Raw genomic sequence first — 24888 nt, 5'->3', positions numbered from 1 at the left:
ACCAGGAATGAACGCTTACTGTGCAATCATGAGGATCAGAGTTTGGATCCCAGCACCCTGAACAAGCCAGGCATCCTGCTGCACTGTGTCAGCTCCAAGGGGAGTAGACTGAAGGCGGATCACTGAAGCTTGCTGCCTTCTAGCCGAGCTGGGAAAAACAGCAGCCTCAAGTTCAAAGAGAGATCCTGCCTCAAAGGAGTAGGTGAAGAGTGATAGAGCAAGACACTAATGTCCTCTTCTAGCCTCCATATGTGCACAGGCAGATGCAAACACACACACACACACACACACACACACACACAAACACACACTCAAATCTTATTTTAAAAAGATGCTTCTGTTTCCCAAAAAGATAGCATTAAAATAATAAAAGGGCACATGACAAGCTATGAGAATGTACAGCTATGAGAAGAATATCTATGTGTACTCCTCATGGTTCCCTAGGAGAACAGAATCAGTATAACGAATACATATTAAAGGGGGACTTACTAGATTGGCTTACATGCGACGGTTGGGGTAGTCCAACAATAGTTGACTTGCACCAGTGAGACTGGGAACCCGGTAGTTTATCAGTCCATGTGGTCTATTGTCTCTACAGTCCCAGTTTGGCACTGAAGGCTTGGAGGGTTCCTAAAAAGTCCTTGGTTTTCTATCTAAATTGGAAGCCCAAACCCGGATCCTATATCTGTGAAGGAATGCAGCGGTGGCAGCCATGGAGTAAGTGAACCTGTCAGCCAGAGTGAAGGCAAGCAGAGAAAAAAGCAGCACAAAAAGGCCTTTCTCCATCTCCTTTCTCTGGGCTGCCATGGGAAGGTGCCACCCACGTCTGGCACAGTGCCACCCATGTCAGATAATGTGATCAAGAGAACTTGTCACAGGAGAGCCCAGTTACCCACCTTTTATTTGATTCCAGATCCAGGCAAGTTGGCAACCAAGATCAACCACCACATGATGTCTGTGTGCCCTGCAAATGACTGAGAAGGAAAATGTCTCATTGAAAAGAGACAAATGGAGCTTGATTAGGCTCCTGAAGAAAGTGCACCCAAAGGGACACAAACACAAAGGGTGTCTGATGGCGTTCGTCATCAGAAAAATGAGCATTAAAACCCAAAGAAGACCTTACCCCCCAATGGAAGAGCTCAAATGAGAGAGACGCGGCAACGCCACATGTCGATGAGCTTGGCAAGTGGGAACACAGGTTGGTGCAAAATGTTGTGGGATTTTTTTTTAATGGCCACTAAGTGTCCACACAACATAGATGCAGTTGCAATTAGCATATCTAATTTGCAGCTAGATAAGGCTTATTTCTCCATTACTGGAGTCTGGACTTAGTCACGTGACATGCTTTCGCCATGAAGACACAAGAGAAGTGTGCAAGTGTGACACCAGAGAAGTGTGCAAGTGTGACACCAGAGAAGGCAGGGGGAAGCGGCTATGTTGGAGTTCACTCTTTTGTTGTCGTGGGAATTCTGTCACGACCGCACGGACCCAGATTCCACGGCCAGGCATGAGTGAGCCATGGCTTCTAATGACGTTAATTAGAAGCCTATGCGCCTAATGCCCTCAGTGAATAAACCGTGGCTTCCAGTAACTTGGATGAGAGCATCTGGAGACAGTGATGGGCGGTCTATGCTGCCACTGTGCTTAATGGCAACCAGCGGCTTGTTAGACCGTCAACTACCTGATGACTGCAAAGGCAGGTCCAAATCAGCTGACACACATGCAGTAAACATTCTAGATGAATCCAGTCCCCTATGTTGACCCAGAGAACCAGGGGTCTCTATATTTTTGAGCCATGAGCCACTATAGTTTGGGTGTCTTGTTATGGCGCAAAAGCTAGTTGGCAAAACCACTTCAGAGAACTGTCTTTCAGAATTTACTACATCCATACCCCGTTACCCAGAAATTCCACTCCTGGAAATCATCAGCACCATGCCACACAGTGGCATTACTCATGATAGCCCTAAAGAGAAAATACCCATCAAGAATACAATAAATAAACTATCATCACACAATGGAATGCTACATAGAAATAAAATGAACAAACTATTCATAGTTACATAACACGCATAAATTTCACAAAGTACTACAGTGAGTAAAAATTCCAGATGTGTACACAATTTCATTCACACGAAGTTCACAAACTAGGAACAACCCACAGCAACCACAAGGATAGTGGTGGACGCTGCTATGCCTCATCTGAAACTCAGGAGCCAAAAAACCACAAGAACACAAACTATTATTTACGGCTCCCCCATTCTCTAGAACCCTGTCATAGCAGAGAAAAGGAGATGGAGACACTTACAATTGGGAGGGTGTGGACTGGATGGAGGCACGAAGGAGGTCTCTGAATGCTGGATCTAGGAGAAGAGGTAGCTGCTTGGCTGTGTTTACTCTGTAAAAGCTCACTGAACCAAGTGTCCTTTCCCAAGATGCCATGTTTTCTACCTTAAGATGACACCTAAGAAATGGTCTCAGGTTGGGCGGTGGTGGTGCACACCTTTAATCCCAGCACTGGGAGGCAGAGGTAGGTGGATCTCTGTGAGTTCAGAGCCAGCCTGGTCTACAGAGTGAGTTCGAGGACAGCCAAGGCTACACAGAGAAACCTGTCTCAAAAAACCAGGGGAAAAAAAGAAAGAAAGAGAGAGGGAGGGAGGGAGGGAGGGAGGGAGGGAGGGAGGAAGGAAGGAAGGAAGGAAGGAAGGAAGGAAGGAAGGAAGGAAGGAAGGAAGGAAGGAAGGAAGGAAGGAAGGAAGGAAGGGAAGGATTCTCAGTTCATGCCTCTACCAGATCTTCTTTGGGGAACTTAGCTACACACGTGTATAACGAAGATTCTAAGAGTTACTCCTGCCTTAATCTCTAGCGCCATCTCCCTCTGGTTCTTCTGTGAATATTTATTTATCTACTTGCTTATTTAAATATTTATTTTTTATGTAGTGTGCATGCATTTGTGTACACATGGTTGTATGTGTGGGGGCACACGTGTGCGCATACATGTGGAGGTCATAAGTTGACATAAGTTGACATCCGGTGTGTTCCTCAATCACTCTCCACCTTATACACTGAGGCATTTGAACCCAAAGCTCCCTGATTCGGCCAGTCTAGCCAGCCAGTTTGCTCCAGGACCCACTGTCTCCAACTGGTGCACACTGCACCCAACATTTGTGTGGGTGCTGGGGATCCCAACCCTAGTCCACATGCTTATGTAGCAAATGCTTTACTCACTGAGCTGTCTCGCCAGACCATGAGAACATCTGTACCACGTGACCCATTAATACTGCAAACGTAAACTTTAATGGGGACTGAGCCTCGCCAACCCCGATGTTTGAATTAGTGGTGCTCCTCATTCTTACATGCATTTTCTAGGATTCATTATCTCTACACCAGAATGTCAAGTACCACAAATATTTTATAACTTCTCTGAATCTGTGACCTCTCTCATACCTGAACCATTTGCTGAGCATTTAGTGACATGTGATAAATGCCCAGCTTTTCTCCAGCCCGGCATTATCTTTTCTCTGGCCCCTTCCTCCTTCCTATTATATCAGCCAAGGTTCTGGCGTCACAGACAGCAGTCCCTTCAGTGACTGAAAGCACAGAGATGTTTAATACAAGAGGATTCACAGTTCACACAATTAATGGGGTCGGAGCTAAAGGAGCCTTTCCCTGGATGACTGCTAACAAGGCCAGCAAACCAGATCTCCACATAGTCCTTCGGTCAGGCAGGTGAGGGACCAGGAGGCTGCTCCTGGAATTGATACCAAGCTGCCCAACACAGCCCGAAACTTCACCGAGGCCCTTAAAACTCAACAAAGCTGAACACTTTGGAATGAACCCAGTCCCTCTGTGACTTTGTTTGCCAATAGTAATGCCTAAGGGGGAGGGGGGGGGGGGAGAAGGTGACCTTCATGTCATTTCAGACTTACAAATCTCAGGAAATCAGAGAAACTGAATTCACTCACAGAACACTGGCTGTGAGGAAATCTAGAAACATGACTTCATTTTCCAGTCTCTGTATGGGACAGGAAAAAAGTTCCTCAAGGACAGAGATAATGGCAGAGGGACTCCATATCCATAGGGCGCTCCTTCCATCCAGCACCAGCCCATGACCTCCACACCTGGATAATTCCCTGAGCATCCAATGGTAACCATGCATGCCATCTTTCCTGGTGAGCATCGGCCTGGGGCTGGGGACAACACAGAAAGGCACCATCCCTACCCTCTGTGTGCATGTGACAGCAAGAAGCAAAGGTCTTCCTTCTCCATCACTTGAGAAGCGGGAGGCCTGACCAGAAGAAGCTCCAACACACGTCTGCATCTTTAATGCTGCCATTTTCTTTACCTCAGATACCTTCCAATTCCACCCTAACAAAATCTTGAAAGAGAACTCATTCATGAAGGAAAGCAGTAGAAGGTCAATTAAAGTTAAAAAGAACGGTCTCGGTGATAGTTTTTAACTTTCATGTGTATCTTTTACAAATTAAGTGAATGACTGGAGAGCCTTAGATTGCCTTTGAAATTTAAGTAGGTCGGTACGTGTCTCATGTCAATCATAGCCACATGATCCCTATAAATACACGGGTACTGTTTGTGTGAGAACTCTTTATTTGTATATGTCTTAGGCATTACCTCTTTCCTATCTTGTTTAAACAACTGGTACAGCCTACGTTGTGCCAGCCTTAAGGAGAAGGACCTCTTCCTCAGCTCCAGCCCTGTTTATTTGGAATCTATGCACCTTGATTTTCCTTTTGTCAGGTTTAACTGAAATCACTACCTTATACCAGAGGGCACTGGAGAGTTGACAAGTTGGGGTCCTAGACCTGGCTTTGTCATGAACTGCCATAGAGAGACCAAGCCTATGTCAGGTGCATTCTTGCAGATCTGCAGGTTCTCACTGGGTGTGGTAGTGTGAATGTAATTGGCCCCAATAATCTCATGGGGAAGGGCACTATTAGGAGGTGTGGCCTTGTTGGAATAGGTGTGGTCTTGTTGGAGGAAGTGTGTCACTGTGGGGGTGGGCTTTGAGGTCTCATATATGTTCAAGTCATGCCCAGAGACTCAGACCACTTCCTGTTGCCTGCAAGACGTAGGACTCTCAGCTACATTTCCAGCACCACGTCTGCCTGCATGCCAGCATGTCCTACCACAACAAAAATGGCCCGAACCTCTGAACTGTAAGCAAGCCACCCCAATTAAATGTTTTCATTTATAAGAGTTGCCGTAGTCATGGTGTCTCTTTGCAGCAATAGAAACACTAAGAGACTGGGTCACTGTCACAGGTAGGTCACTGTCACAGGTAGGTCACTGTCACAGGTAGGTCACTGTCACAGGTAGGTCACTGTCACAGGTGGGTCACTGTCACAGGTAGGTCACTGTCACAGGTAGGTCACTGTCACAGGCAGGCACTGTCACAGGCGGGCACTGTCTGTCTCCTGTGTCTGGTGGATCTCTTCCGACATGCTGTGTAAGAATTGTACTCAGGATATGTGTAGCTGAGGAGTCTAGTGGATGACTGAGTGACATCCATACCATTGTTACCATCCTGACTCTTCTCTTCAGGGGATGTTTAACTCCTTGGCTTAAATACATCTCGCCATTTCTAATTACTCCAGTCAGATAACTGTGTCTACTCTGACATCCCATCAGGCTCCAGACTGATACTGAACAATATTCAGCCCTTTAAATAACAGTCACAGTTCCTTCAGGCTTTCGTATAAAGTTGACAAGAAATGGTAGGGGTGTCTGTGTAGCTCTGGGCAAACAGCAATAGCTATTCTCCTCTAGGACCAGGCGCTGACATGAACAAGATTGTGGAGCAGAAGAGGTTGGAGACGTATTTCAGGCCCTGTCAACCATGGTCAGCTTCCTGCTGACCCGTTGCTGAAGAGATACTCCCTCCCCCACCCCTCTCGTGTGTGTGTGTGTGTGTGTGTGTGTGTGTGTGTGTGTGTGTGTGTGAATTTCTTGTGGTGAATGGTACCCAGATGCAAAGCCAACATTCCTTTTGACCTTGTAAGTGGCAGCATGTTTTCTAGGATGAGGCAGTGACTTCTGAGCAGCTCCCCATGGCTAATCTCAGAGAGAACAGCGCCCTCTTGGGGACAGGCTGAAGGAAAGTGTGGAGGAGGAAATGCATGTCACTTTTTCTTTCTTTCTTTCTTTTTTTTCCTTTTATTTTATTTTATAATTCCATTCAGTTCTACATATCAGCCACGGGTTCCCTTGTTCTCCCCCCTCCTGCCCCCTCCACTTCCCCCTACCCCCCCCATTCCCATCTCCTCCAGAGTAAAGCCTGCCCCGAGGACTGCGATCAACCTGGTAGACTCAGTCCAGGCAGGCCCAGTCCCCTCCTCCCAGACTGAGCCAAGCGTCCCTGCATAAGCCCCAGGTATCAAACAACCTGGAGCATGTCACTTTTGATGGATGGGTTGTCTGAGACTGGGACTCATGTACACTAGACTGGCCTTGCACTCCCTTGACCTCTTGAAGAAAGAAGATAATCCAGGTTGTTGGAGGGTGATGAAGTTGTTCCCTCCAGGGATGGACAGTATTTCTAGCTCTGTAAAAGTTTAGAATTAGAGGTGGGACTGAGGAAGTCCTAAATGTTCATACTTTTATGTAAATCCCAGGATGACCTTGAACTTCTGATCTTCTTGTCTGAACCTCCCCAGAACTGGGATTCCAGATATGTTCCATCATGCCCTGTCTGTGCAGTGCTGGGGTGAACCTCAGGGCTTTCTGCATGTTAGGCAAGGACTCGATCAAATTTTATTGATTGATTGATATTTTTGCGGTGTGGCGGACCAAACAGAAGACTTTATACATGCTAGGCAAGCATCCTGCCATCATCCCACAACCAAGGCCCAGAGCATGGTGTATTTAAAACCTGAAGTGACCCCTTTACTAAGCTTGAATCATAACTCTTAGCTTAAAGGTATGGCAAAGCAAGAATAACTAATTTCAGGTTTCTTTCATCAATGACTAATGATATCAAGTTGAACAGACTCAACTCCCTTCAGCAATCAGTCTCATTATGTTATAGTTAATTAACCCCCTCGCCAATGTTAAGCTATAGTTATAAATTTAATATATTCCATTTTCCTTTGAACTACTGCAAATGCCTATCCTAAGGAGCAAAATCATTTCAAGCTCTTAAGCAGTGGTAATAAATCCAATAAACTGAATCTATAAATAATACTCTCAGTTCACTTAAACATTGCAATACTGTTTATAAATTCAATCAAATCTAAATTTAAAATCATATCTAAAATCAATTATTTAATTACACCTTTTAAATGGAATTGCAAGGTAGGCTGTCTTTGGTGTGTATGTGTGTGAGTGTGTGTGTGTGTGTGTGTATGTGTGTTATATACATGGGTGTGGATGCCAGAAGTCAATATTGGGTGCCTCCCTCAGTCTCTCCACCTTATATTTTGAGTCAGGGTCTCTCCCTGAACCCAGAGCTCACTGACTCAGCTAGGTCGTCTGGCTATCCTCCAGCTGAGTCACACACACACACACACACAACACACACACACACAGGAAGAACAAGGACAAGAGAGCTAGCATGTGTGGTGACTGGTAAGACCAGTGTGCTGCATCCCTGGAAACTCTCCAGAGAGTAAATTTTAATGGTTCTCACCACAACAAGGTATGAATAGGAATGGTGTGTATATTAAATAGCTCGATTCAGCCACGTCACACATTAATAATGTGTACACACATTAATACTTCAAATCATCATCTTGCTCACCACACATATATAGAATTTTTGCTTGTGAGTTAAAACAAGCTGATGCTGAGGAAGGATGTCAGCTCCAGGAAGACCAGCATGAGAGGAAAGCAAGAGCCACACACCCTGGATCTGTCGGACGGCCAGCTATATCAGCTCCCCGTTCCCGGGACCTTAGCTGGTCTCGTTTCTTCAAGAGACCTGAAGTTAACTCCAGAATACCATCCACCTTGTCTACTTGTAACTCTGCTGTTTCCAGGCCATTCCATCTCATGATTGTACCTCCACCCGGATGGCTTCATGACTTGTGGGGAGGGATGAGCAATGCCTTAGACAACAGTATCCACTTATGTCGAAGGAGGATAGCAATAATCTATGTGGCAGGTACTGGGGTTGAAAGATCCATGCAGGTGATCACTGGACGCTATGACTGGCCCCCGACCCATGCTTGATAAATGGTAGCAGCTACCATCTTCGATGCATGCATGCTTGTGTCTTCATCAGCTCAGGCTGTCATAATGAAATATCGTAGACTGGCTTAACAGAAATGTATTTCTCATGATTCAAGGGGATAGATAGAGGCCTGAAATCAGGACACCAACACGGTTTGGTTCCTGTGAGGTCTCATTTCTTAGGATTGCAAATGGTCAACTTCTTGTGTGTGTCTCCTCATGGGGAAGGGTTCTCTGGTGTCTCTTCCCACAAGGGCACTAATCCCTTTCTGAGGGCCCGCTCTCACGACCTCAGCTAAAATGATCACCTTCCAAAGCACTCGCTCCCGTATCATCTTATTGGAGGTAAGGACTTTAATACCTAAATTTGGAGAGGCACAAATGTTCGATATACCAGTATTATTTCTCTGGGGTTCTCCTGGGCCTTTTCAGCATCTCTTAAAAATTCTGCGTGATTATAAGCTACATAGCTGAACCTGGAGGAAACACAGGGGGACACAATGGCAACACTGTGTTTGAAATGTCACCTTGAGTGGGGAGGAAAATCCCCTTGTATCCTGTCTGTCCGCTACCTTCTCTGCCTTTCTTTCTTTCCCACATAAGCCCTCATGAGGTCCCTCTCAGCTCCTTCCTCCCAGGATCTGCCCAGTGGAAGAGTAGCAGAGGATGTCAGAGGACCTGAGGTGGAGAATTTCCCCTTGGCTCCTTTTATGCTCTGGCTCCTGCTCTGGGAGTGACGCCATCCTTCATGGCTCCAGCTCCAGCAGGGGACACCATGTGGTGTCACTCTCCGGTATCACCCCTAACTAGTTTCTTTCAGGTCACAATCTCTTACATTCCCCCTACAAGGAGAGTTTCTGGATGCCTTCACCCCTCTCCTGGGTTCCCTGAACCCCATCAAGACACTGGAAAGAGTCCCTTCATGAGAGAGACTTCACTGACCTAGCTGAGGGGTTTTCCACTTTCTGGTGGGCCCCTGAGTGACAGAAGTAATGATAATAAAATTCACTATTTGCCACCCAATCCAACTAAAGCAATAGTTCACAGCCTACAAGTCAAAAGCGCAAACACAAAAATGTCGAAAAAAAAAAAAAAAAAAAAAAAAAAAAAATTCACTATCAACCTACTTTCCTGTCAGTCCTGCTCTTATTTTAATAAAAAATACTTTCCTTCATTAAAAGAAGGACTCCTGGAGAAATTCCAGCTGGCACGCATGGTTTTTGAAAGGCCATACTGATGACTGCCTTGAGAGAAGCAGTCATTTTCAGTATTGTGTGGAAGCAAGACTGAGGCATCCAGTAACTGAGATACAATCCCTGTTCCTGGCTCGATGCATTAGGAGAAACGGTAAGTTGGAAAACAGTAAGTCAGCGCAGGGGCTGGCAGAAACCAGCTGTGGAAAAAACGTATCTGTCTACTCCACTCTCAAGACGAAGTAGTCATTACCTGTCCAATACGTACTCCTCTGCCGATATTAAGGGCTACAGTGAGGTATATAGTCTCATGGCCTTTAGCCCCAGTCTTGGAAGTAAATGAAATTAAGTTATTCCTGGAGAGTTCAATTTTAAATTACTTTCTCTAGATCATGACAGAGAAATGCAGAGTCCCTTGAAAGCAGGGATTCATGGGAAAGCATGACTGGACCTCCAGTAGACAGAGCACACAGCACTGTCCACCATCCAGGAATGAACACAGCAGGCAGAAGCTGATGGGGAAGCAGAGTCTGTGCATGAAGTATTAATTACACCTGGGAGGAACCTACAGGAGCATCCTGGGATATTCACATATCCTTATTGTGAGCCAAACACCTCACTTTATCTCAACCTGACCCGTTAAAACCATCAATTACCCCTAACTCCCTGTGTTCACCAGGAACTATTTTTAGAGTAGTTTTTCTAATTTGAAAGTAATACGTTTTGTTATTGTTAATGAAAGAGGGTCTGTGTGGAACTAACAGGCCTGGAGCTTGCTATGTAGACAAGAGAGACCTCAAAATCACATTCCTCCTGTTTCACCTCTCCAAGTTCTGTTAGTATAGTGGTGTGCTACCATCCTCGGCTTTAAAAAAAAGTACATTTCAAAGTTTTTGTTATCACATTCGTGTGTGTGTGTGTGTGTGTGTGTGTGTGTGTGTGTGTGTGTGTGTGTGTGTACGCTACAGTGTCCATGTGGCAGTCAGCGGACAACTTGTGAGAGTTCTCTCCTTCTATTATGTCAAACTGAGGGACTGAACTTCGATTTGACAGGCTCAGCTTTGAGTACCTTTGCCCAATGAGCCATAAGCAACACATGTACATATCTAGGTAATAAACAGGAAACATGGACCAAACCCAGGAATAATGTGAAAAGTATTAACATATTTTCTTCCATGCTAGTTGACACACACAAATATGTAAACTCACTTAATAATGAAAACAAAATTACTTCGTCCTTACTGAAGTCTGTCAATCTGCTGTTCACTTAATAATGAACATTGTTGGGTGTCAACAAATGTACCCTGGCTGCAGACTAACAGCTGCATGTTTGGAGTACCTAGGGTAGTCCTGTAATCCATTTAACCAAAGCTCTCTTTGCCCATGTCCCCCAGGATTTTGTAATTATCCACAGCACTTCTGAAGATATCCTCATAGCAAATTTTTGCACTCCATCAGCTATTACTCACACAGATTTCCAAAGGGTGAGTACTCCTCTAAAGGCGGTGGAACCTAAAATGAGGCTGACTAAAGTCTCATGCAATAGTCAGCTTTATTCAGAGCATCAGACAATTTATACCCTGAGGGTTAAGAAGAGTCACCTGAGTAAAGTTTTCATGAGTTCAAGCTGTATACAATCACAAGGATAAATCCCACATGGCAAAAGCATGGTTTTCCACAGAGACATACAAACAAATCACAATAGCCAGTTGTAATGAATAATCTGAAGTAAACTCACTCCTCTCTGCTACACCTGGGCCGAGGGTGGGGGTGGGGGAGGGGCTGTGGAGCACAAAAACCACATTCCAAGAACAATTCTGTGTTCTGAAGAAACAAAGGTCACAAGACTCATGTCTTCTTTTCTTGGAGTTTTCTCACAAGCACCCAGAATTCTCCTTACATGACTCCATTCTTGGACCGTGTTCCGACAGAAGGGAATGGCTATTACCAAACTCTCAATACATTCAGCCCGATTGCTTTCTGGAAGATGGTGTAGTTCTCCCGGGGTTTGCAGTGTTTGTTGGTGGCAAAGTCATTAAAATGTTGCTTTGACTTGTATATTTCTAATGACTAGTAAAGCTGAGGTTTTACTGAACTTATTATTTGAGTCACTTATTTTTTTTTATGTTCCTATTCATACTCTTTGCTCTTTTAAGGTTAAACTATCTATCTTGTTATTTATAGAAGTTTTCATATTTACAGGAAATTATTTTTTGTGATTAACATTGCAAGCATTTTTTTTTCTGTTATTTGTGTTTTCCCTCAAGTTTGGGATCAGAGGAGGATGAATCAGATGCCCAGCAACAGAAAGCCCAACTCTACTGTCTGAAATGAGGGACTTCTTATCTCACAGAACAAATATCCAATGGGGAGGACTGAGTTACACAGTTGACAGCATGAAGGCTCACATCCCTGCCCTCTCCTGGCATCTCCTGAGTGTCATCCTAGAGACAACAAACGGCTGCTAGAGTGTTAGCCATCATGTCTGTGGTCCAGGAAGAGAGAAGAGAGTCCGGATGATCCCTGCTATGTCCACAGCCAGAACTTGCCATTCCAAACACAGAGGGGAATTTACTATAGGAGAAGTAAGGTTAAAGGCTCAAATTCCATCTGCCAGAGAGATCTTTCCAGGTTTGTATATAACCAAATTAATCTATATTTATTTGTGCTCATGATTAGAAAGTTCCATATATTAAATATCTGTGTTTTCTTCCATTTAATGGTTTCTTTGTCCCATAAGATACAAATCAAAATTTTCCCTAGATATTAGACAACTGCATAATACATTTTTTTAAATGTCCTCCACTGCTGTGAAATACCCTGCATGCCTTGCTCTCAGATACACTTGAATCCATTCAGTTACTTATTGTTCCGAGCCAATCTGTTTGCTAGGTGCCAGTTGCCTATCAACATATTGAAATGGCCACGACTAAAGAGAGAGAGACTGTGGTATGGTCTTAAGTGTCACCTTCCATGACGTGTAGGTCATCCTTTGAACCCAGGTGCTCCCTAGCTTCAAAGGAAGCCTTAATAATAATGCTAAGAAAGTTGGCAAGGAGGTGCACTACACGGGGTGCAGACTCTTGCTGCACTCCATTGCACACTGGTGTTGCCAGACCTGCCCATCACACGGTCCATCCTGGGCGCTGTGCCTAGAGTAGAGCAGGGTGCACAGGGCCAAATAAAGACCTGAAGATCCTGACTCTGGGTATGGAATTCCCGAAGGACTGGGGGGTGTGGTGTGGAGCAGTGGCATCCAAACTAACCACAAGTGACATGAGAAATAAGAGTTAAACATTGAATGGCCTCATGGGGACCTTGGCTTCCAGGGGCTATGTGATGGGGGAAGCCGGTGGCATGGCTGGTATGTTACCTGCCTGCTTCCCTGGGCCTGCTCTGAGTGTGGGAATGCAAGGATCCAATCGCATGATTTGATTTACAGGAGGAAGGGTTTGCCTCCCTGTAGCTAGAGTTTTCCTGCCTGGCCCACAGTCAGGACAAATCTGTCGTCACCCGCCAGTCCCACAGCCGCTCAGACCCAACCGAGTAAACACAGAGACTTATATTGCTTACAAACTGTATGGCTGTGGCAGGCTTCTTGCTAACTGTTCTTATAGCTTAAATTAATCCATTTCCATAAATCTATACCTTGCCATGTGGCTTGTGGCTTACAGGCATCTTCACATGCTATTTGTCATGGTGGCGGCTGGCAGTGACTCCCTCTGCCTTCCTGTTTTCTTTGTTCTCCTCTGTTAGTCCCGCCTATACTTCCTGCCTGGCCACTGGCCAATCAGTGTTTTATTTATTGACCAATCAGAGCAATTTGACATACAGACCATCCCACAGCACCTCCCCATTCCAGCAAAGATTCCAGGAGGGCCAGTGAGATTCCTGGAGAAGACTATAGCAAGTTTGGAAACCAGATGTCTTAGTTATGGCTTTATTGCTGTGAAGGGACACCATGGCTGTGACAACTCTTAAAAATGAAAATATTTAATTGGGTCTGGCTTACAGTTTCAGAGGTTTAGTCCATGGTGGGATGCATGGCGGCAGCAGGCAGGCAGGCAGATGTGGTGCTGGAGAAGGAGCTGAGAGTTCTTACATCTTGATCCACAGGCAACAAAAGGAGACTGTGAGCCACAGTGGGCATAGCTTGAGCATATGAGACCTCAAAGCCCACCCCCATAGTGACACATGTCCTTCACACCTCATCATAACGCCACTCCCTGTGGGCCAAGCACTGAAACACACAAGTCTGTGGGGGCCATGCCTATGTGCACCACCCCAGCACTGAAACACACGAGTCTATGAGGGCCATGCCTATGCAAACCACCCCAGCAGAGAGAGCAGGTCTGAGCAGTGGCCCATATAGGACAATTGCAGAAGCCCTCAGAGAGAGATGAGCAGCTAGACCTGAAGGACAGAACACACAGCCAGGACAATACCTTACAGATCTAAGGGATCCCCAAAGCACATAGTTGCCATTGGGTGGAGTTACTGGGTTACAGGGGACTGCCTTTGGGTCTGGTGGTGACTCTGATCAATTGGCTTTGTCCAGGGCAAGTGGGTCACGTGTGATGAGACCCGAGGACCTCTGTACCTGAAGCTGCCTCTGGTTGTTTTCCTCAGAAGCTGAGGATGTGGTTGGATTTAACATAGTGCATTGCCTCCATCACAGAGTAGAAAGAACACTTGGGGAATTCAGGCGAGGTACAAGATAGAAGCATGTACCTCCCCAAAGCATGATGGGCCTGTGGCTACGTTTTCGATGAAAGGAATTAAAGCACAGTCTTTCCTGGAGTTGAGATGATCAGCTGCAGGATCCAAGGTCATTCTCATTACCATAGTCATGCAACTCTGGAAGAAGCAGCCAAATAAGGATAAACATAACAGCGGGGCTTGAAATAGGCCATCTAATTCTACTGTGCGTCAGTCTATTTTGGCTTCTCAATGCCACTATTTAGAACATGCTTTGGGGACTGCATTTTTGTTCCTAATTGATAGGAATGAAGTAGATTATTTTGCCTGGCCATCCCCCTATAAAACTTCATCTTCTCTTAGAATCTGAATAGCTCTAAACTAAAAACTCAATGACTTTTTAAGTCAGAAGGACAGTTTCCAGCCCCTTCATGAAATCGGGCCTTGGCTATTCCCACCACCTTTCTGGCCCAGAAAAACAGCAGAATGGTGACATCTCTGAATATTAGATGTGGCAAGAGCCACAGAGGGAGGGAAGTGGGCTCTCTCTCTCTCTCTCTCTCTCTCTCTCTCTCTCTCTCTCTCTCTCTCTCTCTTTCTCTCTCTCTCATAAAAGAGAAATGTGTCATGGAGGTTGGGGACTCCGAGGAATCCTAGCCACCAATTAGTTTTATATTTTCTGGGACTACACACAAGGATACATGAGGCCACGAGATGCCCCTGAACCAAGGTTTCTGTGGTCTAAAGACATGACTGTGGCCTCCTATATCCTCCTCCTGAAGGTTCTGAGAAGCCCTGGGTAAGAAATCTGTTAGATTTTGTATGTCAGACTTACTTGATTATGAAATATTGTGAGGTGTAGAGGAAAGTGAGTGAGTGTGTGTGTGAGTGAGTGAGTGTGTGTGTGTGTGTGTGTGTGTGTGTGTGTGTGTGTTTCCAGGTAACACACGGCAACTTCAGGAACTGGCATGACACCAAAAATACTAGGAGAGAGAGAGAACTGTCAGCTATGTGATTTTTCCCCAAATTACAGAGGAAGACAATAGAGCACATAGGGGGAGACATGGAGACAGGCGGATCCCTGTCTCGGGGAGGGCTAGGGACTTGACCTTGGATTCCCAACAACCAATTCCCCCCCCCTTTTTTTCTGGCTATCACCTTGAAAGGGTCACTGTTCACAGAGCTGGCTCTGATGTAGCCCCTCACACATCATTTTCACTGTCTGGAATTTGAGGTTGCATTTATTTATAGTGCACTCAGCAATGAATCCATCAAATGCTTCAAATGTGTTTTTTTAAAGGGCATTGAGCCCTGAACAGTTGACCTAAATAAAACACCAGTGTCTAGCTGGCATGTAATTTACGGTGGACTGAAATATTCTGTGAGGCTGTATCATCATATTCTCGGGGGTATCACTCCACAAGCAAGAGTAAATCCGGGAAGCCCAAATGCAGCCAAGCATTGCTAGACTGGGAGCATGCAGCCCCAGCGGAAGTCATTGTAGACACTTCTCTGCTGATGCAGAGGATGCCAGGTGAGCCAAAATTATTTAAAAAAAAAAAAAAAACCTACCCAAAGGCTACATTATGTCCCCCACCCAAATAATAAAAATTCAAGTAGCTTGAGAAGAGACATTGTGTACAAACCACTAAGGCCCAGTGAGTAGATTCTTTAATTCAACATTTGCTTCTGAGCCTCTAGCATGGACACTGTAGAATCTTGAGAGAGAGAGAGAGAGAGAGAGAGAGAGAGAGAGAGAGAGAGAGAGAGAGAGAGAGAGAGAATGAATGAGAATTCATTTGAGGTATAGGACACAATGATCACAATGATCAACCCCAACAGTTGACTTTATAATAAGCTTCTAGCCCCAGAATACAAATTTAGCACTCCCCCAAAGCCAATACTGACCCAAGAGTTAATGTCTTGTGAACCAGCAAAGGTGTCCTTTTCCACATGCAGCCCAGCTCCGGAGCACAGAGTTTGGTGAACAGAATGCAAGCTGGATTTCCGGCCCACATATGCCCCCTCATGCAGATGAACCAGTGGCCAACTGCAGGGAAGGGCCCTGTCTGTCCCTTGCATCTCCTGTATCCTCCATTCTTGTGAGGCTGTGCCAGCCTTCGCCCTGACCTTAATCAGCATGTGCTTCTCACGTGGCTTCCCGTGGGCCTTGGACCCCAGTGTCAGCGTCCAGTTGGCTCTGTCCCCATTCTCTAGGACTGATAACTGGATTTTGGAACCAAGTTCTTTGTGGATGCTTTGCTATTTCAGCTCTATTTGTATCTTGCAATTATCTTAACTCTTGCAAAGGCCTAGCGTTATCATCTCTAAGTCACCAGTTCTGCCTAGGGTTGGGACCTGCTACCTGTGAACCGATGGGACACCAGTAGTCTTGCTTGGATTCTGAACTCTCTCCCCTGCACTGGGATATATGATACCATATTACCTATCTTAGTTAGGGTTCCTAGTGCTGTGCAGAGACACCATGACCATGGCAACTCTTATAAAGGAAAACCTTTAGTTGAGGTAGCTGCTTACAGTCAGAGGTTCAGTTCATTATCATCATGGCGGGGAGCATGGCAGCGTGCAGGCAGACGTGGTGTTGGCTACATCTTGAACAGAAGGCAGCAGGAAGTGTACTGTCTCACTGGGTGTGGCTTGAGCACATATGAATCCTCAAAGCCTGTCTCCACAGTGACACACTTCCTCCAACAAGACCACACCTCTTAATAGTGCCACTCCCTTTGGGGGCCATTTTCTTTTCAACCACCGCATTATTTATTTAGAAATCCTCTTTCATCTCCCGAGAAGAACACTCTGGCTGACAGCCTCTCTTGCCTTGACTCTCTAGCAAGAACTTACCCCCCAGGAGAAGCCTACTTGCTTCTAGGTGTTTAACCCAGATCCCAGTTGCCTCACTTCTAGGACCCAGCCTCTTCTCCTGCTGGGCCTCCGCATTCTGAGCACACACAGCCCAGGTTTAGTGCATATGGATACCTATCTCCTGGCTTTCCATGGCCTCATGTGTGGTAGTTGACGTTCAGAGTTGAAGTGGATTTTGTAAGCCAGGAGCAAACCACCCTTTACTCATAGAAGTACGAAATATAAGACTTTCAGTTACAACAAACATCAACAACAAAGGCAGTTCTAAGGAAGTCCTACTACTTAAAAAGCTGAAGCCTGGCTCTGTAAGGTCCAACAAGCCAAGTCCTGTGTTTCTGCATTTCACCAGAGCAAACCCGGAACTCGCGACCATAAAGGATGCTTGAAAAACACATGCCTTGAGTAGGAAAAGTAACATCAGTGTCAATGTGGAGTCCTTTGTCACACAGGAGACAGAAGCTTACTTTGTTTTTTTTTGATACAAGATCGTATGTAGTCCAAGCTGACTTTGAACTCACTATGCAGCCAAAGGTGACCTTGACCTCCTGATCCTCCTGCCTCTACATCCCAAGTGCTACGATTCCAGGTATCTTCTGTAGTTTATAATCTCTATTCATTCTATCATGTAGGACATAATCAGTAATATAAATAAAATATACGTAATAACTACTTAGTGACACACGTGGTTGAGATCATAGATTTTAACAGCAAATAGGTCTGACTGCACCAGAGCTCACCCTGGGAACCAATGAGCTTACTGGGCAGGCTTGTTACAGAGCGAAGGGTAAGTGGTTATGGGCAGGAGCAGAGAGGACCTTAAAATAGCCATACAGCAAGGGTGATGGCTTCCCCAGGGCTGCATAGATGGAACCCCGTCCCCTCATTCTTCCCCATCTATATCTCCTATCTCCTCCACCAAGACCACATGTAACTAGGGCAAGATTGCATACAACTGGTTAGGAGGGATGCCTGGATACTCAGGTTAGGATTCTACGCCTCCTCCTCCTCCTCCTCCCTCCTTCTATGAGAGGATAAAAATAGCCCACAGGCCCAGCGGTGATGATCTTTTGAGATGGGGTCCAGTAGAACTGAAGGCAGTGGCAGTTTGGCTTGGGAGATAGTCCCATACAACAGATCCTCACAAGAGAAAGGAAAGCCGTGAAAGGAAATGGTATGTATCGCTCTTTTGTAGGAAATCATCTGGTGAATTATGAACTATAAGAGTTGTCAAGAGGATTCCTGGATGATCATGAAGAGTAACAATACAGCTGATCTCACAGACAGAGCCAGGAAGGACACGCTCTGCAGTAAAGAAAAATGGAAAGGAAGACTCTGCAATGGCATCTTTCATTTACCGTGATGAAGACAGATATAGTAGTCAATCTGGGACAGTTACAGAGTGGGATTCTGAAAGATAAGTAACGAGATACCAGAAGTGAATAATGAACCCCCGGCTTCAGCTCACTCCAGGGGAATTATGGCTGTACTTACCGCTGATACTGCACCGTATTGATTATGGTAGTGCACTGTGAGGTAGATTCAGCCCTGGGGAGCTGGTGCAAATACTGGAAAGAATCCGAGAAGCCTGAGTAGGGGGAGGTGAGTACCCCATGGGCTCACCAGCCAGGCCAGGCTTTCTCCTCATGACATAATGCTTCCAGCTCCTTGCTTTCCGAGAATGTTCTCACCAGGATCCGGTTTGAGGAGCTATCCTGGAAACCTGTATTTAAACCAGAAAATTTGTCTTTTATACAAGGTAGTACATATTTTAAAGTACATGTCTCCTTTATTTTTTCCCTCTCTCTAAATCAATGGTGCATCCCTTGATATAATATTTCTCAACATTATGTAACTACATTAACATGTTACTTTAGTCAGTATTTTACTTATTATGGTAGAAAGCGGAGTAATTACAGATAGAAAACTCATTTCCCCTTCTCCTTCACAGGAAACTCGGTTAGTGACTCAAATATAGCAGGTCTATTCACTATGTGTGCCCTTAATTGGGCAATAACTTTTAGAGACCTCTGCCCCAGAGTTGCGACAAGTATTTCACATCAAGCAGCATTAAAACTTACTTGACCAATACATGACCCTTATTAGATTTTGAAAATAATTCTGCCTCGGACTTTAAACGCAGAATGACTGGAACTCCAAATAAGTATCTTAAAAACTGATGAGAGCAAAGAGTAGACATTTCAGTGTGTGAACCTAGCCAAGGCTTCCAAAATTTTGGGAACAACGATGCCAAAAGGTTGAAATTTGAAACAGAATCTTCAGGGGCCAACGAGTTTGAGATAGGAATGCGGTCGGATCCACTGCTGGTGTGGACTTTTAGCTGACTCAATCCAACACCAGAATAACAACAATGGATAAACTCACTTTCCCAGCATCCTCCTCCGGCAGGCCATCTCATTACATGCTTCTAAAAGGAAATCATGCATCTGTTGAGGTAATAGTTATGCTGGCATTTCAGGGGGCACCAACGCCTTTCATTCTCCCATCTCTGCATCCCCCTTGAGGAAACACTGTCTTGCTAGGTAGAGAGAAAGCCTCCTGTCCAACAAGAGGCTGCTCCACAGGCTTGCAAATCACCTCTATGGAGCTTGTCTCTTGCTTTCCTGCAGAAACAAGTTGAAGTGGAATGCTGCTTAAAGCAGGAGTCTGGAGTGGCTCAGGGTTTAAGAGCACTTGTTGCTTTTCCAAGCACCTGTTTGGTCCCAGCACCCATGTAAGGTACCTTCCAACCACCTGTAACTCCAGCTCCAAGGGATCTCACACCCTCTTTGGGCCTCCTTGGACACACACACACACACACACACACACACACACACACACACAGCATATACTTACACAGATACATACATCAAATGAAAGCAAAAATAAATTTTAAGAATTCATAAAACCAGCCCATCGGCTTGTACTCGAGATTCCTGATGCTGCACGCTGTGGACACAGAAGACCTTGGACAACACTATCTTCAAGAAATGTTTCCTTTCAGTGTTCTCACTGCGATTCTTGGAATGTGGTCCCAATCCCAGAGCCAGGAATTCCTGTCCTTGATCTTTAAGGGCTTCTGAGGCTCCAGGAAGCTGTTACAGAGCCAGACACAGTGCCAGCATCATTATACAACTGGACTGGGGTCACACAGGGTTTGAAGGCACTCACCCAATGAGACAGGCTCTGGGGCACAGGACTCTGCAAGTTCCCTAGATTTAAATATAGTCTCCTGTAGCAGGCTTTCTTGGACCACCAACCAGCTCCCAAGTGAAGACACCAAGACTTATTATCAAGTAGATAAGCTCTTACAACTTAATTTAACCTGTTTCTCCTCGTCTATGTTTTGCCTGGAGGCTTTTTACCTTCTTTTGTTCTGTATGTCCTACTCCATGTCTGCCTGGCTGGCATCTCCCTCTCTCTCTCCTTCACTCTCTCTTCTCTCCTCAAGAGCCTACACTTCTCCTCCTACTAATTCTCTCTGCCCCGCCAGCCCCACCTATCCCTCTCCTGCCTAGCTATTGACTGTTCATCTCTTTATTAGACCAATCAGGTGCCTTAGGCAGGCAAAGCGACACTTCTTTACAACATTAACCAAATGCAGCATAAACAAATGTAGCACATCTTTACATTGTTAAAGTAATTAATATTCCAAACCAGTCTCCCTTCAAGTCTTTATGGTAAACAGCGATATAATCCTTAAAATAAAATTCATTTGTGCTTTTGGTGGGACACAGCAAAAAACAAAAAAAGAAATCATAAAGGGTTCTCCATTGGTAGACATGCAAGTTCTTAGGCCGGAAATGGCTTGGATACTCTGGGATGGGGCCAGCAGCCTGTGATCACCAAGCCCTTCCAGGGAACGCCAGTGACTGAGCTCAGGTGAAGAGCACCTGTTCATCAGGTAAGGCAGAACCTGCTTTGAAAGCCAGGCTCTGCCCCCTCAACAGCTGGGTGCACTTGAGTGCATTGTTCTTCCTGGGTTTCTAGAGGGGATTCGATGAAAGCAAGCATTTGAAGCACTCAGTGCCTCGCTGTACTTTGCTAGCCAGCTTTCCATCACCACAACCAGACACCTGAGCTAGTTCACATACAAAGAGAAAGGGTTTAGTTTTGCTCAGCTTTGGAGGCTCCAGTCATGATCTGTTGGCCCAGATAAGGTGGATTCTGTCCCTACCCATGCAAATGAACAAGTTACACAACTATGGGCCAGGGTCCTTTCTCATCCACGTCGTGATGAGAACAGGTAACAGAACTAAACCACTTGGTTGTTGTTTTTTTCTCCTGAGATGAGGGTCTTTCTGTGTAGCCCTGGCTGGCCTAGCAGTTGCTATGTGGACCAGGCTGCTCTGGGACTCACCTGAATGCTGTTTTGAAGGAAGCGAGGACAGGAAGAAGGAGAGGCTGTGGATCCCACAGTCCCTCTTGATTAGTGAAGGCTGGATTTATTGAGCGCACCTCTTGATGATGTTAGGGCTCCCCAGTAGGCCTCACAGTTCAAAGGTTCGACCAACGGGGATTCACAAAGATGTAGCAAGGGCGTCTAGGAAGCACTTGGCATACTAGCAGCCATGGTCACTATTAAATGACAGGAAAGAAGAAGTGTAAGTCCTCTCATGTTTGAACAAGTTAGCACAGCATTCGCCTGCTCTGAACAGGCCACCCCAGACTCTGAAACTGGGCTTCTAAGGAACCCAAAGGCCAAGCACACTCTATGTGACCCCACCCACACAGAAACAGAGCAGTCGTCCACCACTCAGCCAAGCATCAGAATCCTCACGCTGCCCCAGACTTTCAGAGATAAAATCTCCTGTGGGAGAAATTGAGCAACTATAACTTTTTATAGGTTAATGTGAAAGAAACTACTGGATCAATGGTGACAGCAATTAGAACATTTATTATCTGTGCCAGACACCATGCTAAGTCCACCACACATCCTCATCTTAAATAAATAAATAAATAAATAGAAAGAAAGAAAGAGAAAAAAGAAAGAAAGAAACGGGGTCTTGTTTCATCACCTAGTCTAGATCTGAGCTTACGACCCTCTTGTATTAGCTTTCCAAGTGGTTGCGAGGAATGTACAATACCCACACCCACCTTCATTCAGTTTTCACAGAAATCCTTTGCGGTATTGTTTCCATATTTAATAAACGAGGGAAATGGGGTGACGAGAAGAAGCTGTACACCACCAACTTCACACAGATGGGAAGGGCTTTAGGACCTGAATGCAGGCTTGAGCTAATAGATACATTTAACTGCTGCAAAACCCAATACATTCATTCACTCATTCTTCTGACTCACATTTATTATACATGACCAGGTAATACGCTGAGAGCAGGGGAAAATAAAATGAGTATAGATTCCCACCTCCACCCTCAAGAAGCCCATGCCCTAGAGAGACGAGAAAAAGATAGAGGTAAATGGGCTGGCTTCGTTTAAAAAGATGATGTCATGAGTCTCCTGTCTTTCCCCTGAGAGGCTGGAAACATTTGCTACTTCCCATTGGCCTCCTTCTCTCAATGGCCATTTACTCAATCCTTCGCTGTTGGCACGTCGTCCTTCCAGACTGTAACCACCAGGCCTGCCTGCAGGCTGCTAAGGCTCCCAGCAACCCCAGGGCAGCCTTAGAGTTAGTCTTGACAAGCCTTGAGAGCACACCCTCGGGGCTCTGCACTTCTGGGCTGGTACCATTCATTCTGTCTATTAGCTAGCCCTGCGCGCCCACTGCCGGCGGGCGAATCAGATGGTCGGGAAGGCGTGTGCTTCGGAGCTGGCAGGCTGGTTCTCTGCCAGGACGTCACTTAAATCTGCAGTAACAACTATTCCGAAGTTCCTCAGAAAGAAACGGGGAGCCTTTTCTAATCGTGGCTTGCCTTTTAGAATCGTGTCATGTTAGCGTGGGCCAAACCCTTGGAAAATAGTGTAAGGCTGCGTGGTAAACGGAGCTCCGGGAGCCAAGCCAGGCGTAAACTGGGCTCCGGGTTCCATCTGTGACCCCTCACTGCCGCCTAGAGTCGGAGCTGAGTAGTCTTTCAAGTAGACAACAATGCTAAAGTCCAACAAATCTTCGCCTTGCAGAAGCCCCGTGATCCTCTCAGGGAGGCGGGCTTGCAGGACGCTGCCCTCGGCTCTGGGCTGGGGACACCGAGGCTATTAAGGGCAACCGCGGTGAACCGGACCCGTCTTCGGGTTGCACAGGGAAGGCTGCTGCGGAACCTGTCTTCTCTCCCCCTTGCGTTCCCACTCGGGCTTCTTTGGAAACGGACACGGTAGAGGAGACTTTGAACATGGAGACCGCGGGCTCTGGGCCTGGGGAGCCTTCTCCACTAGAGGCTCCAGCGTCCGCAGACGATCGGCTCTTCCTGATTAAAGGTATGGTTGCCCTGCGCTGGAGTGGGATGTTCTCGAACTCATTCCGCCCTGAGAGCCCTATCTGGGGCTTTACCCCGAACTCAGCCTGTAGGGCCCATACGTCACTCACCAGGTGAAGTCTCCTTGGCAGGGGCGAGCAGATCTGGTTTCCAGTCCATGCTGTATTTACCCATCCTCTCTATAGATTTTCTTTGCACCCTGCCCTTTTCTGATGGCCACTGTCTCTTCTTCCCGTGGAGCAACTTCGCGCTGCTGTCCTAGAAGGCGGGGATGGGAAAACAACCCATTCTCAGCTCTGGAGAACCGTGCCTCAGAGTGACCCCCAGGAACCAGAGGTCGTTGGGTCACGCAGGTTTTCTCAGGAGCCTCTTACCCTTGATGTTTCGAATTTTGGATGCAATTATAAAAGTACCTGAGACTTACTTGTGCAAATCTTTTTAGTTTGAACTTTATTTTTAATACCTTCTCCCAATTCTTGGCAGGTGGAATTTTCCTCGGTTCTGCAGCAGCAGCAGGAATGCTAGCCGGATTTATTACAACATTATCATTAGCTAAAAAGAAAAGCCCTGAATGGTTCAATAAGGTTTGTGACTCCAAAATCCATTCATAGCGTTGCCGTTGTTTTTTAACAGAGGACCTTTCACGTTGTTTTTTAAAATATACCCACAAAACCCATGGATTTAAGAAGTATACTAGATGTCAGTCTTGACCCTTTTCGTGTGCTTTCTTAAAATTAACAGAACAAAACTTTGGAAACGTATCCATTGCCTTTTGTTCTCACAGCATGGCTAAGTCATTGATTATTGATAACAAGAGACCTTGCTTAGAAAGAAAAACAGTATCATTTAAACTGTTGATACTGGTTGCAAGAAGTATGTATATTTCATATATGTTAAAATGTTAACATTCTTTAAAATGAATGAAAATTTTTTCCTTTTTTTTTTTTTAACACACGTACCAGACATTTGTTCAGCCTCAGTCACCATAAAGTCCCTGGCACATAGGTGCTCAGAAAGCATTGGATGAATAGCTATATTTCCACCCTCTTGAGACAGAAGATCCTTATTCTGTTACCAAGAGTGTACATTTGCTATCTGATGTCATGTACCTACTTTCCCTGGTTGGTGGGAAATGTTCTTGATATGTATCTGTCGCCGCTTATAATGTTTTCTCTTTCCCCCTCCCATCCATATGGCTGATTTATTCATTACTTCATCGAGTCAGCAAATGTTTACTTGGGATCTTTTATGTTTCAGACATTCTGCTGTTAAGGTGGAAAGGGTACAAAAATCAATAGCATGTCTATCCCTCCAGGAACTTAAGTGTCTGCTCTGAGAGACAAAATTAGATATTCACACAAATAACTATGTAATTAGTTTAATGTGTGCTATGGGAGAATATTATGTGAAAAGTCATAAACCAATTCTCTTCCCATTTATCTGTAATAATCATACTTAAGCTTTATGGATACTGTAATGACAAGAGACTGTATCTAAAATGCCTTTCAGTTCCCTTTAAATACTCTAAAGGCTTGTGGAGCTATGAAAAGATAATTTCTGTG

General features: G+C 45.4%; 1 protein-coding gene across 2 annotated transcripts in view; it reads left to right on the top strand.

Annotated features, from left to right (window-relative positions):
- The first annotated feature begins 23023 nt into the window (after positions 1-23023).
- Tmem242 (transmembrane protein 242) overlaps positions 23024-24888 on the top strand; it is a 32549-nt gene continuing 30684 nt past the window's right edge. Inside the window, exons 1-2 of one of the 2 annotated variants that reach the window (XM_028888629.2) lie at positions 23024-23327; positions 23810-23910. In XM_028888629.2, coding sequence (XP_028744462.1) covers positions 23243-23327; positions 23810-23910 — 186 coding nt within the window. In that variant the 5' untranslated portion in view covers positions 23024-23242. The remainder of the gene's footprint in view (positions 23328-23809; positions 23911-24888) is intronic. The other variant, XM_037200299.1, reaches the window with a different exon arrangement.

Source organism: Peromyscus leucopus, chromosome 8a (genome assembly GCF_004664715.2).
Source record: "Peromyscus leucopus breed LL Stock chromosome 8a, UCI_PerLeu_2.1, whole genome shotgun sequence".
NCBI lineage: Eukaryota > Metazoa > Chordata > Mammalia > Rodentia > Cricetidae > Peromyscus > Peromyscus leucopus.
This window is presented reverse-complemented; position numbering and strand designations above follow the sequence as displayed.